General features: G+C 37.5%; 1 protein-coding gene across 2 annotated transcripts; it reads left to right on the forward strand.

Annotated features, from left to right (window-relative positions):
- The first annotated feature begins 1,467 nt into the window (after positions 1-1,467).
- Positions 1,468-11,878, forward strand: LOC127938711 (estrogen receptor-like). Of its 2 annotated transcripts, none has more exons than XM_052535531.1 (8): positions 1,468-2,463; positions 4,301-4,524; positions 7,252-7,368; positions 7,899-8,237; positions 9,063-9,201; positions 10,247-10,380; positions 10,637-10,820; positions 11,523-11,720. In XM_052535531.1, exons 1-8 carry the CDS (start codon positions 2,015-2,017, stop codon positions 11,584-11,586), a joined length of 1,650 nt encoding a protein of 549 aa, XP_052391491.1. In that variant the 5' UTR covers positions 1,468-2,014; the 3' UTR covers positions 11,587-11,720. The 2 variants fall into 2 exon arrangements, with proteins under 2 accessions (XP_052391491.1, XP_052391489.1); XM_052535529.1 differs by having other exon boundaries at positions 1,470-2,463; positions 11,452-11,878.
- Positions 11,879-14,374: the final 2,496 nt, after the last annotated feature.

The following is a 14,374-nucleotide window of genomic DNA, read 5'->3' on the forward strand; positions in this document are numbered from 1 at the left end:
CTATTTCTGTGTGTGTGTGTATTTTTGTATTTCTGGACTATGGTTTCTGTTTTCAATTTCTGAAAATCACATTAGCATCATCAAATATGGTTTAGTTAGAATTGCTATACTGTTATCTGTAGATAGAAAAATACAATGTTAATGGTTTAGAAATCAGGGGTGCGTTTCCCAAAACCATAATTGCTAACTAAGTTAATTGGTTGTTGGTTGCAATGCAATTTCCCATTTCCATCCAACTAAGTTGCTAACAGGTTAACAACCATGGTTTTGGGAAACACACCCCAGTATAGTAGGCTATCCATATCAAGCAAGCAACATTTTCTGTACATGTAGATTACATATATAAAACAAACCTGAATTATCTTAAAAATCAATGACAGTAAATCAGTAACAGCCACTTAGATCATTATAGAGGTCTGTGAAAAGTTATTTTGAGACATTATTAGGTATAGCTTAAAATATACTAAGCTGATTCTCTCTCTGGTCTTTTCTGGATAAGCTGCTTAGATTAGTTTACCCAGCTTGATTAGCTGAAAAGTGCCCCAAATCCTCTAAATCAGCTAAAAGACCAGAGAAGACTACAAATCATCTGAGCCTTGCTTCAGTTCTACAGAGCAAAGAAAAGAGTCAAAAAATAAAGCAACCCGAAGATTTGATGTTGTAATCACGTGAATGCTATCTTATTTTGTTTCGGGGTTAGCGCGTTCATTCTGATTTTCCTGAAAATCAAGGCCATGTTTTTGGTCTTTGAACTGTTCTAGTTACCGTAAAGCAAGAGCTAAGCTAGTACAAAAAAAAAGATTATAAAAAAAAGATCAAATAAGGTTAACTTCTTGGGATTGTCCTAAATTCATAAGACATTTCCCACCAAGGCTGCATTTATTTGATCAAAAATAGATTACAGTATTAGTGTAATATTGTGTGATATAACTGCAGTTTGAAATGTTTTTTATTTTGTAATGTTTTAAACTGTAATTTATTGCTGTGTTTTAACTTCTTTCTAACCCCAAACCTTTGAACAGTATATTTCAGCACACAGAAAGTATTACTATTAAGATAAAATACTAATAATGTTCCTTATTAAAGAGAAATCAAATCTCAATTAGCCAAACATCCAACACAGCATTTAATGAAGAGCACGGACACCTACACACTCTCCATTTCAGCTTTAAACAGTTGCCCTTAGAGAAATGGTTATGAACAAACATAACCTGTAAAATCCAAAGGTTTTGGCAAGTAAATCAGTCGGTGACCTCCTATCTCTTGTTTACCTGGTTGTCATGACCTGGTCTGAAGAGTGACCGCCAGTATCGACCTGACTGTCTTTAATTTGTTTACCTCCTCTTTTTTTTTTTTTTTGTCAGAGCCTCCGACAGTGAAAGTAAAAAGGACACAGAAGTCAGAGATACGTCAGTGAGGGGATGCATCCAGGCTACTTGTGATGACCATATAAAGGATTAAACAACTGATTCTTTTCTTTTGAGTTTCCACAAGAAATAATATTCCTTATGTCTCTAGTGGTCTCCGTTTCCTGTTTACAAGAAAAGCACCTCACATTGGACTCCTTATTTTTCACTTGTACAGTTGCTCATATTTTATCCTTCCTAAAGTGTAATATTTAAGCCCACAGAAAGGCATTTTTGTTAGATTAGCAGTTTTAGATACTGAAGAAATAAAGAGATAGAAAATGGAAAAGAAAAAGAAGGAAAGAGTATTTTAAGAGAGAAAGAGAAGGAAAAATGAAAGCAGACTCGCATATCTTAGAAAAACATCACACTTTGTCCTTTAAGCCCAAGGTGGACTGGAAGAGAGAGGACTGTATTTTTTTAGGAGGAGTAGGCAGAACAGCAGGGTGGATGCAAAGCAGAACAAGGAGGAGAGACTTTGAGAAAGACAGTGGGAGGTAAAAAAAAAAACTGAGCTTAAAAAAAAAGAGAGAATCTGTCTTTTGGTGGTTGCTTATGAACAGATAGTAGCCTACCTTAAGCCTCATGCTCTCTGCGTGTGTGTTTCCATGGTGATGTCTGGAGGGCAGACCAGCGGAGAGGCTGCTGGTGCCACACAGCGACTCAGGACCAGCCCGAGCCCGGAGAGAGAAGACCTGGAGGGGCTTTCCTCACCACCAGCTGCCCACAAACTCTCACCCATGTACCCTAAGGAGGAGCACAGTGTGGGGGGCATCAGCTCCTCTGTCAACTATCTTGATGGATCCTACGAGTTCCCAAACCCCACACAAACCTACGGCACCTCGTCACCCGCCGAGCCTGCCTCGGTCGGATACTACCCAGCTCCCCCGGACCCCCACGTGCCCCCCGTAGAAGAGCATCTGCAGTCGTTAGGCAGCCCTCGCATCTTTGCACCCTCCAGCCCTCAGTTGTCCCCATACCTGAGCCATCCTGGTGGTCACCCCTCGACCCACCAGGCGTCCTACTACCTGGACACCCCTTCTAGCTCTCTCTACAGGTCAGTTCAGCTTTAAATACCAACTCTGATTGTGTTCATGTTTTGGATGGTTTTGTAGGTGAAGTATTCAAAGTTCTGAGAGAAAACAATAGTTACAAGTTTATAAATGTATACAGCACTTTAAGAGGTTTATTGGATTTAAGAGCTTTTGTAAACATTGAAAATAAGTGTATCTATCTTTGTATGTGTGTATCTTAGATGTCAAGTTTCCATTTTCATGGTGAAATCAAGGTTAAACTAATATAGTTAATAGGGAAAGAAACTATATAAGATGTTTAAGATTATAAAACAGACATGTCAGGTCTCCAGTTAATCGGATGAGGTGGTTCTGGATTCATTGAGGCACAATTATTGGTAAACAACACCTCACACACACAAAGCCTGGTCAAATATTTCTGCAGCATTATACACATTTTCTGAACATGTTTAATTGGCTTACAAACCATGACATTTGTAATAAATCGAGTACCATTATCAGCCAACATTTAAATCTATATTTTTTAAGCCATTATGACATATTTCAGCTAGGTAAAATGTATGGTAAAAAAAAAAACAATGTGTTTTAGAATACTGCAAGAGTAAACATCTTTTTTTTAATGTGACTAATAGGTTGTTTCTATAGGTTTTTGGGTTGTGCATGACCAGCATTTAATGCTAGATGGCCTTTGGCATTTGTTTTCTTTTAAAACTGGAGAATACGTATTACTTCCTTCATATTATGGTGGTTCCCACATTTCTACTCATATCGAGTGCTCTCTGACTAATTAAAGTTTATTTTATTTGTTGTTATTTGATGTTCTAGGTTTGTGCTGTTAATTATTAGCATTTCTTGACTTCTTGGAAAGAAGATGGTTAGGATTGTAAACTCTGGATACAACATGGGCACTGAATTCCACCCGTCACAGAAAGAAATGTACATTTGAAGAGCCTCTGATCAGATTCTGTCTCTAGACCTTGAGGAAAGTACAGTTGGTGAAAACAACAGTGCTACTGTCTGAACACACAGGGAGAACATTTTTCACTTTCAAAATAACTGAGAGGAGATCTAGGGACAGTTAATGGATTAATAAAAATGATGGCACATGTTGAATAGACTTATTATTAAAGCCCATTGTTTAAATTTGTTGTTTACATCTGACATCATGAGAATATTAACTTCATTTTAACATGTGTTTAGTCATTCATGTCTGTTTTAGGCTGCTCTGGGACCCCAGTTGTGAAGTTATGACATTGCACAGCACTCACTGCAGTCCATTATTGAGGTTGCGCAATAAATCTGTTGGACATCAGAATTAAAGATAAAATAAATATTTACAAACACTGGAACAAGAGGTCAGAAGGAAATGGGGATGGTTACTCTTGTCCCCTGTTTGCAGTCACGTACATATTCTCCTTGGATATTACAAATTTATATTTCAAGATATTTTATATACGCAGTCTTTTGTATAATTTATATTTAATTATAGGGATGCACAATGTCACGGTACCATATTGGTTATTGGACGTTATTAGTTATTTTTTACCCATATTGACCAGTGTTTGATGTTTACTTGTGAATTTCCTTTTCCCCCCTTTATTTAATAAATAATGTTATGAGGCCTAAATTCACTTGTCACCTTTTAACCAACTGATTTGAGCTTTTATTGTTTATTTTTTAGATGTGCTTAGATAAATTAGAATTGATTTTACAATCTAGCTAAGATGGAAATAATTATCCACTCATCGATACTGGTTTAGAATTTAAATACTAGTGTTAGTGAATCAGTACAACACAAAAGTCAGTTTCTCTGCAGTGGTGAGCTGCTGCTCTTGACATCTCTCCTGTTTCTGTCTGTAGGTCCAGTGTGGTATCTTCTCAGCAGGCAGGTGGTGGTTTGTGTGAGGAGCTGTGCAGTGCTTCTGACAGACAGGAGATGTACTCCGGATCAAGAGGCACAGGAGGGTTTGATTCAGAGAAGGAGACGCGCTTCTGTGCAGTGTGCAGTGATTATGCCTCTGGTTATCATTATGGAGTCTGGTCCTGTGAGGGATGTAAAGCTTTCTTCAAGAGAAGCATTCAAGGTAACCAGTATGTTACACACACAGTCTTGCTGTTCTGAATATCAGCATGTCTGTGATGCTGTTGCATGTGTCCACAAAAATAGTTTACAAGTTTCATATTGCCTAAACCATTCAAAACAAAAGTGAATATTAAGAAACTTACATTTATTGCAGTCATTTTGTCTGTTTTTGCTCCACCAATTAAAATATATCCAAATGAAGCGAAAGCAGAATTGAATTAATTTGTGTTTGTGAACATTAAAATAATGGCCATTGTAAGAAAGCATCCCCTAAAATATCCCACCAAGCCCCTATCCCAAATGGCACACTTGATGTGGATTTGCACTCTTGCAGACTTACCATTCGTCATTTTAGCTTTCAGAAAGGTGCTCATGAGCGCCCCCTTTAAGGCCATTATATGTCCTTGATGCGCACTTTTGCCAGCTCAGGCCTGCACTTTAGCTAGTGTTATACTTTTCTCTCTGTGAGGAGGAAACGTGAAGCATTTTTGAGTGGGGAATTACTATAGGGAACATGAGTCAAACTCAAGGCCCACGGGCCTATTCCGGGCTTCCACATTATTTAATGTGGCCTGCGAGAACATAGAATTGTCTTAAAATCTAAAATCTAAAATAAAAACAAATAAACTGTCTAAAATAAAAACGTGAATGTGCATGTCAATACCACAACTCTCTGTTTTTATTTGGCGTTCTATTAATGTGCAGGAGTTTTCTTTGGTGTGCATTATATGATACGCAATGGTCAGGATTTGGGGTGTGAGGGTTTTCCGTTGATGACTGTGTGGAGGGCTCAAAGGAGCAGGGCGGACCTCATCAAATATCGAGCACCACCAACAGAAATGGTCAAACAGCACACAAAGAAAAACATGATATTCTCAATTAATTTAACCAATTTAAAAAAATCTATTGCAGCTTTCAGACACGACTTTCTTCTCATTTGAATACCTTATTTTCCGGACTATAAGTCACACTTTTTTTTTCATAGTTTGGCTGGTACTGCGATTTGTAGTCAGGTGTGACTTATTTATTAAAATGAATTTGACATGAACCAAGAGAAATGAACTAACAGAAAACATTACTGTGTCTACAGCTGCAAGAGCGCTCTATGCTTCCAGAGATGCGGCTCATTGCTCCTGTAGTCTACACTAAGCAGCATAGAGCGCCCTCTCGTGGCTGGAGACGGTAATGTTTTCTCTTGGTTCTTGGTTCTAAATAAATGAGACTTATAGTCCAGTGCGACTCATATATGTTTTTTTCCTCGTCATGACGTATATTTGGACTGATGCGACTTAAACTTAGGTGCGACTTATAGTCCGAAGAATATGATAGTTAGTTTGAGGTAGTTTCTATGGAGTTATTTTAATGACAAATGTTCAGAGTGCATTATACAGCCTATGCAAGAGTGCGAGTATCTCACTTTCACAGAAAACGGACGCGCTCTCTATCGGTCTGATATTACATTTGCACGTAAATCATTTTAATTAGATTTTCATAGATTTTCATCATTTTTTAATATTAATTTTCAAGTCAAACCCTTATGCTTTCAAATACCATTTCAAATGAGCCACAGATAATCATCCTTGCCTGTTCCCTACTGTCCTTCCTTTTAAAGCGGTTAGAAAGAGGTGAAAATGAAAGTCTCACATGTGATGAAAGGCTGCCTGATATGTACAATGAAGCACAGATGTTTCTGCCTGCACCTTATTTGCGGTTCTGTATTGCATTGGAAGGGGTGCAGATCTGGGTGGGGTTGGTAAAATGAGAGGCCAGGCTCCTGATGAGCTCTTTCCAGGGGCAGGTTACTGATGCTGACTTCAACTGCCATTCTGGTGAGGAAAACTGAGCAGAAAACTGGAGGAAAATGACTGTAAGTGTGTACCTGACAAATGGGTTTTAGGACACACTGGGTGAAGGGAATTACAGTAAGTAAAGGGGAGTACAGAAGGGTGGAGGGCCAAGATGTTTAGGAGAGACAGACCATCAGGACAGGAAGGCAGAGAGAACAGCAGAATAAATACATTTTTACTTTAAGCAATTTGGATTGGGTTTCTTAAAAGATTTTTTAAAAGATCACTGCAATAAAATGTTACAAATTCAGAATATATATATATATATATATATATATATATATATATATATATATATATATATATATATATATATATATTTATATATATATATATATATATATATATTATTTGGTAATAGTTTCAGGAGTAGCCGGCGACCGGCGTTTTTAAAGGGCATGGTGGTGATCTGCTCTTTACAGTTTCCAGGTCATTTGTACTGGCCACCAAAAATCGCTTGGTAACCCACGTTCACCAACATTATCTATTCTTCTTTATTTTCATGTTTTGGATTCTCTGTTGTAGAATTGCAGTCTTCATTTTGATTATGTGCATGTTTTTATACAGTGGTTTGGATGTCAGAGTGTATGTGTGTGTCTGTGACATTTCTGGCTGAGACACAATCATCTAATTTAAAATTTCATTTGCAGCGCTGGAACAGCTTGTACCTGCTCTCTGCTCTTAATCAGATCCAAGGCTGTTGATGCGCTGCACTCTTTATTGCTTCTGACCGAACAGTATTTACATATCGCTAATACAAAGTTAAAAAAGTCATCTCTGAAAGCTGATCTTAAAGTCATAAGCATTTTACTGTTTAAGCAAGAATTCGAGGGTAAAAGAATGATAAAAAAACAAGCTCCACTTTATTTCTCTGCCTCTAGGTCACAATGACTATGTTTGTCCAGCGACCAACCAGTGCACTATTGACAGAAACCGCAGGAAGAGCTGCCAAGCATGCAGACTACGCAAGTGTTATGAAGTAGGCATGGTGAAAGGAGGTACATAAAGATATTCCTAGCTTTGTATTTCTCACATATATGCACCATCTGTTATGCTCTAGAGAAGAGTTTCCCCTACTTTTATATTGGCACAGGCAACATTCAGAATTTAAGAATGGTCTCTTCTTTTTTACATTAGTTTAATTGTGTGTGTGTCAGGGAGAGGGAGAAATTAAATAAACATTTAATTTGTTTAATGTATTCAGTTATTTTTTTAAATTTTACTTTTTACAATTAATAAAGTGTGTAATATTGAATAAAAATGTGTAAAGGTAGCATTTGAGGGATAATTCACACTGGGAATTTGAAAATTATTAAATAAGAAAAATGTAATTGCTTATGGATAATTCACATGGAAAAATAATGCTGCATCCTGATGGTTTGATTGAAATTAGTTTTAAAAGGTTTTGCTTTTATTCGGAATGGTGCAAAATCAGGCTGTGACAAGCACAGTCATCTTTCTCTGCTATCTCAAATAGTTTGAAAAAAGGATATAATAAAAGTAATAATTTGCATGTTTTCCATTGCAGGTATTCGTAAGGACCGCGGTGGGCGTGCTTTCAGGCGTGAGAGGAGGAGAAGCGGTAATGAAGATCTCATCAAGAGCTACAGTGAGCAGTCAAGCCGTAGTGGTTCAAGAACAGCTCCCCCGCAGAACAAGAGGAAGAAGAGCAGCGGCGGTGGGGTCAGTGCTTTATGCCTTCCTCCTGACCAGGTGCTGCTGTTGCTTCTGGAGGCAGAGCCGCCGGCCGTCTGCTCGCGACAGAAACACAGCCGCCCATTCACCGAGATCACCATGATGTCCCTGCTCACAAACATGGCTGACAAAGAACTCGTCCACATGATCGCCTGGGCTAAGAAAGTACCAGGTGAAATCCTTTTAAAGATCAAAGTACAACATCAAGGGAGAGGGGTTTAAATCTGAAGGAATCATTTCAATTATAGGCAAGAAATGTGCCTTAAAGTGGTGCAATCATCACTTTTAGTAATCATATTAGTAATGGCCTAATGGATGGAGAGTCGGACTTGTAACCCAAAGGTTGTGGGTTCGAGTCTCAGGTCTGGTGGGTATGGTAGGGTGGGGGGAGTGAATGTTAAGGCACCAAACTTCCAGTTGCTATAAACGACACAGCATTGACTAGCCACTGCTTCGGGTGTGTGTTCACGGTTTGTGTGTGTGTTCACTGCTGTGTGTGTGCACTTTGGATGTGTTAAATGCAGAGCACGAATTCTCTTCACACAGCTGTCATGCAAACACTGTAACTTTCCTCAGTGATGATGAGTGAAAAGTCCCATATATTCACACTGAAGGAGGGACCTTAGCTAGGGACCAGAATATCATAGAGCCTAGTAACTGCCTAGCAACCACCCACTCATATTAAAATAGCAATAACCACATAACAGCTGCCCAGAACACAGAATCATTGTGCAGGTGTGCCTTTTTCATTTTATTCAGAAAAAGGTAAAAATCTATTTGACCTTGTTATTGCTGTTGCTACACAACTGACACTTCCATTCAAAAATGTAGGGGTCATTAAATGTAAAAAATAAATAAATAAATAAATAAAAAATACAAGAGGATGTACAGATATATTGAAATATTGAGAAATAACTAATGTTAACTGCATTTGTATATATTTTATCATTGAATTTATTATTGAATTTTCAGTATTGTCTGATCTCAAACTCAACAGGGTTCCAGGATCTCTCTCTGCACGATCAGGTTCAGTTGTTGGAGAGCTCTTGGCTGGAGGTGTTGATGATCGGCCTCATATGGAGGTCTATTCATTCACCCGGAAAACTCATCTTCGCTCAGGATCTCATCCTGGATAGGTACCGGATATTCTGCACTTCCTTTTGTAGGCCACTGTACAATATGTATTTATACTTTTTTTGTATTAATCCATAAAAATCATAAAACCTGAATCCAATCTAATGACTCACTCTCGCTGTTACCATCTCGCTGTTATATATAACATAACACATGAAAAATATGAACATGAAGTACATGAAAAAGTGTGCAACCACACTTTGAGAAGCTTTTTAAACGTATTCAATTGTTTTGAATTCATTTAGCTTCAATTGACTGTTAAGAATAATGGAAAAGCACCAACATGGCGTGACAGAAACCTGCGGGGACTCGAATGAAACTCAGGGTTTTATTTTAGTCTCAGGCAGTTTTGCTGTGCGTGTGATCATGGGCTTTTTGAGATGTCATATTGACCTGATACATAATCTCTACATGCGCTTATTTTTTGCTTCAATTTCATAAAGAACATTGATTTGTAATGTAGAATTTTTCTCCACGCAGCGGGGAATTAGCCCAGCAGAGGAGCATACCTCACGAAATGAAATTAAATGATTATGAAATGAAAACTAGATTATTAAAAAGGATGTGAACTATTTACCTGAGAGCCTAGTGCTCCTCTTCAGAAGATCATGTCACACGTAGATTGTAATTAGAGAGAACCCGGTTGGGAACAGGCTCCTTAAAGGGCTTCTGAAGAACAGCGTCATCACCAAGGGAACATGAATCATAACCAGCATCCGTAAAAAGTAAAGAGTCGTGAGACTGACAGTTTAATAAAGCATCCTGGAGGACGGAGGAGAGCGGCGAGTAAGACTTTGGAGGGGACTGTAAAGATAAGATGGTTGAATGAAAGAAAGGCAGAAGACTGCTAAGATAGGATAAGAGCTAATGAAAGACAGATGATCTAAAGAGAGTCCATTAGACGTCCAGTCTTTGCTCTCATGCAAAGTAAACGGTAAACAGCATTGTTCACGGAAGAGATAAAACGGCTATTTTAAGGCACATATCACAATAAAAGAGACAAAAAATCTCCTGGCATGGGTAAAGAGCTGTTCTACCTCTTTACAGGAGTGAAGGGGAATGTGTCGAGGGGATGACTGAGATTTTCGACATGCTCTTGGCGACCGTGGCTCGCTTCCGTAGTCTCAAACTCAAGCTGGAGGAATTCGTTTGTCTCAAAGCCATCATACTTCTCAATTCTGGTGAGTCTGCAAGTCATAAAGAATGAAGGAACGTGGTGATTTTAGGACTTTTGAAAAGAAGAGCTTTGAAGCTTGAAGTGATCTTCCAGAGTCTCCTGTGCTCACCAAGGTGGCCTTTACTTGATCAAAAATACAGTGGCCTGGTTTTATAGATTTCTTTTTAGATTTTGGAAACTATTCTAGATATTATTTGTCATCTCTGTAGTTCATAGGAAATATTTAAATGGTTATTGCTTATCTTTTTCTGTTTGATCAGGTGCATTTTCATTCTGCTCCAGTTCAGTGGAGCCCCTGATGGACAGCTTCATGGTGCAGTGCATGCTGGACAACATCACTGATGCCCTCATTTACTGCATCAGTAAATCAGGTACCACCCCGCAGCTGCAGTCTCGCCGGCAGGCCCAGCTCCTGCTGCTGCTCTCACACATCAGACACATGAGGTAAAGAACAGATGCGTTTCATACACAATACCATTTAAAAGTTTGGGGTCAAAAAGATAATCATTCTTTAAAGAAATTAATACTTTTATTAAAAAAGAAAGCACTAAATTGATCAAAAGTGGCTGTCAAATCTTTTACATTGCTGTATTTAATTTTTCAAATAAAGGCTTTCAACATTGATAATAATAATCATTTCTTGAGCAGAAAAATAAGTATATTAGAATGATTTCTGATGGATCGTGTGAAAACGAAGACTGAAAATTCAGCTTTTCCATTTCAGGAGAAAATGACATTTTAAAATATATTCAAACAAAGAACAGTTCTTTTAAAGTAAAAGAACATTTCACAATATTATTGTAGCTGTTGTGCAATTTTTAGAAAATAAATCCAGCCTTGCTAAGAGATTAATGTTTTAAAATAAAAATCCTACTCGGCCCAAATATTTCAAAAGCAGTGTAACAGATCACAAGCTTTTTATACAAATAAAGAGGGTTTGAAAAGGAGCTTTACCCATTTGATGGGACCTTCTTACATTTATTAGCAATCATTAAATGATTTTTGTTGCTGAATTATTACTGCTTTATTACTGCATGCACGTTACATCTGCATTCTTTTTTTTGTTTTTTGAAAGCAACAAAGGAATGGAGCACTTATACCGAATGAAATGTAAGAATCGAGTCCCACTGTATGACCTTTTGTTAGAGATGCTGGATGCCCAGCAATTCCATTCTTCAAGAAAAGTGCAGCGACCGTGGTCACAGAGTGAGAAAGACTCTTGGTCTACACCCACAGCCTGCAGCAGCAGCCCCTCCAGAGGTCCTGGAGCCATGCAGCCCAACACGGCCAGAGTCCAGACCCCTGATCTGTGTCCAGTCCAACAACTGAAGAATGTGAAGACTGTGAACCAGTCAGTGCTGGCTAATAGATCTGAAGGTGGAACTGAAGTCTCTCTTTGTGCCTTATCAGAGAATACTTTAGATTCTAGAAGACCCATCTAGAAATGAACACATTTTAAAATGTAAAGAGGTTGAGTCTTCAAATAAAACAGTATACATCTATGCTCACTTGATTCATTAGTTTTGAAAGACATTTTTGAAAAAGGGCTCTTAGGGCTGCTAGTTCTTCTTCTTTTTAAACACCCAATGGAGTGACAACTTTGACATCACAAACTTACTTAAGCTAAAACAAACAAACAAAAGACAATCAAGAGCAGGTGGCTTGTGAAGAACATCATAAACTAGCAGGTAAATGGTTTCATTGCTTAAACTTTAGTTACCAAGGATTATTCAGATATTGTTTTAAAAACAGGTGAGGTTACATTGACATTCCACTGTCAGTCAGAGGTAAGTGGAATGTTACCTTAACTGTAGAATGAAGAACTTCATATTGTAGCAGAGGTGTTGCATTTGTTTTTTATGTTATTATTACTATATGCATAATGGCAATAGTAATAGTTAGGTTTAATTACAAGCAGCGCTTAATATGAAGTAATGTACACTATATTATAAAGTGACTGAAAACAGGAGAAATGTTACCTTTGGAATAAAGAAAAAGAAAATGCCACAATATATTCTCGCAATCATATATATACAGTGCCCTCCATAAGTATTGGAACAGTAAAGAAAAAAATAGTTTTCTCTGCTGTGAAGTCAAGACATTTGCAAATATGATTAAAAGATGAATATGTGACAATAGTACAGAATGTCACATTTTATTATTAGGTCTTTCGACATACATGTTTTACCAAATAAAAAGGACAGCACTTTTAGCGTTCATCCCACTATTTGATGTGAGTATAAGTATTGGAACAGTTGAATTTAAGGCAGATGTAAAAGATTAAAAGCTAATATTTAGTTGCAGATCCCTTGCATGCAGTCAGAACAGTGAGTCTGCGACCCATAGACATCTCCAGACTCTTGGTCTTATGCTTTGACATGCTTTTCCCCAGACCGAGACTGTTGCTTGTTTTGGGGAGTTTCTGTCTATAGTCTCCTCTTCAGCTTCAGATTTAAATCTGGAGATTGATTTGGGCAATCTAAGACTTTACATTTCTTTGCCCTGATAAAGTCCTTGACTGAACTGGCAGGGTGTTTTGGGCCATTGTCCTGATTCAATATTAAATGTTTTCTAATAAGTTTGGTGGCATTTTTTTTTTAATACTGGTAGCCAAGATGATTTTGTACCCTTCCAAATTCATTCTGCGACTGCCATCATACATGAAGTCATCATTAAAATGAAGAGGTCCTGTTCTAGAGAGCCATGCGTGCCCATGCCATGACTCCACCTCCACCAAGCTTTACAGATGAGCTTGTATGCTTAGGTTCATTTGCAGTTCCCTTTTTTCTCCACACTTTTGCTTTCCAATCACTTAGATTAAAGTTAATCTTTGTCTCATTGGTCCATGAACTCAGTTCCAAAACTCTACTGGCTCACATTTGTGAAGAATCTTGCCTTTCTATTTGTGGTGCTGATCAGAGGTTTGCATCTTGCTGTGTAGCTTCTGTAATTCTGTGTCAATTTCTCCAGCAGACTGATTCATTTTCACAGCTTTTATGATTTGTCTGTCATCAACTACTGTGGTTTTTCTCACCCGATCAGTTCGACGTTGTTTGCTGAAGTCACCGGTAGTTTCCAAACTCTTGATTTCTCCATGCCCTTTGATTTTCCTATAGTACTAATTGACTTCCACTCTTTTTTCTTTTTGCATTCAAATTGCTTGCTTTTCTTTCAGAGTCGGCTTCCTTGTCTTCATCCTGTTTTGTGTGTGTCATCATCGAATACAAGACTTAGAATGCAGAAGCAATGGATATAACTGATGAGACACATTCCCTGCTTTTAATATCTGAAGAATGAATGCTACAGGACACAGCTGAACACTTAGAAAGAGCTGTGAGGAAACTGCTCCAATACTTCTGCTCACATCATATAGGGAGATGAAACTCTGAAAAACATCTTTGTGTCGAATCACCCAATAATAAAATATGACATTCTGTAGTTTTGTCTCATATTCATCTTTTAATCATATTAACAGATTTATTGACTCCACAGCAAACAGAACAATTTTGTCTTTACTGTTCCAATACTTATGGAGGGCAGTGTATATATATATATATATATATATATATATATATATATATATATATATATATATATATATATATATATATATATATAACTGCTTTATTTTAAATATATAAATATGTATTAATTTTTTTTTTTTTTTGGAGCAAAGATGTTCGCTTGTTGGTTTGTTAATATGACAATGTTAAACCCTATGTTTGCTGTATTAAAGTGCTGTAATTGGTTTTATTGCCATGTTAACAGACATGTAAATGCTGATTTTTATAAGCATTGAGAATCACTGGTACACATTCAATGCAGGAACTGACATGGTCTTGCACTAGATTGTCATATTTTTCCTCAAATCTGTGAATGTGTTTGGTCATAGTCCAGTAGACTTGTACATTGCACTTATCAGCCATTAAATTTGATACTTTAATGTTATGATTTGTACAGTGTGTTTTCATTTTAAAGGACCTAAATTTGGAAATGTT

Source organism: Carassius gibelio, chromosome A20, assembly GCF_023724105.1.
Source record: "Carassius gibelio isolate Cgi1373 ecotype wild population from Czech Republic chromosome A20, carGib1.2-hapl.c, whole genome shotgun sequence".
NCBI lineage: Eukaryota > Metazoa > Chordata > Actinopteri > Cypriniformes > Cyprinidae > Carassius > Carassius gibelio.

Bases quoted from the DNA above. Each gene is read 5' to 3' on its own strand.
- LOC127938711 (XM_052535529.1), top strand. From the start codon at position 2,015: ATGGTGATGTCTGGAGGGCAGACCAGCGGAGAGGCTGCTGGTGCCACA. The intron at 4,525-7,251 runs GTAACCAGTATG...CTCTGCCTCTAG, and splicing joins CTTCAAGAGAAGCATTCAAG to GTCACAATGACTATGTTTGT. The intron at 7,369-7,898 runs GTACATAAAGAT...TTTCCATTGCAG, and splicing joins AGTAGGCATGGTGAAAGGAG to GTATTCGTAAGGACCGCGGT.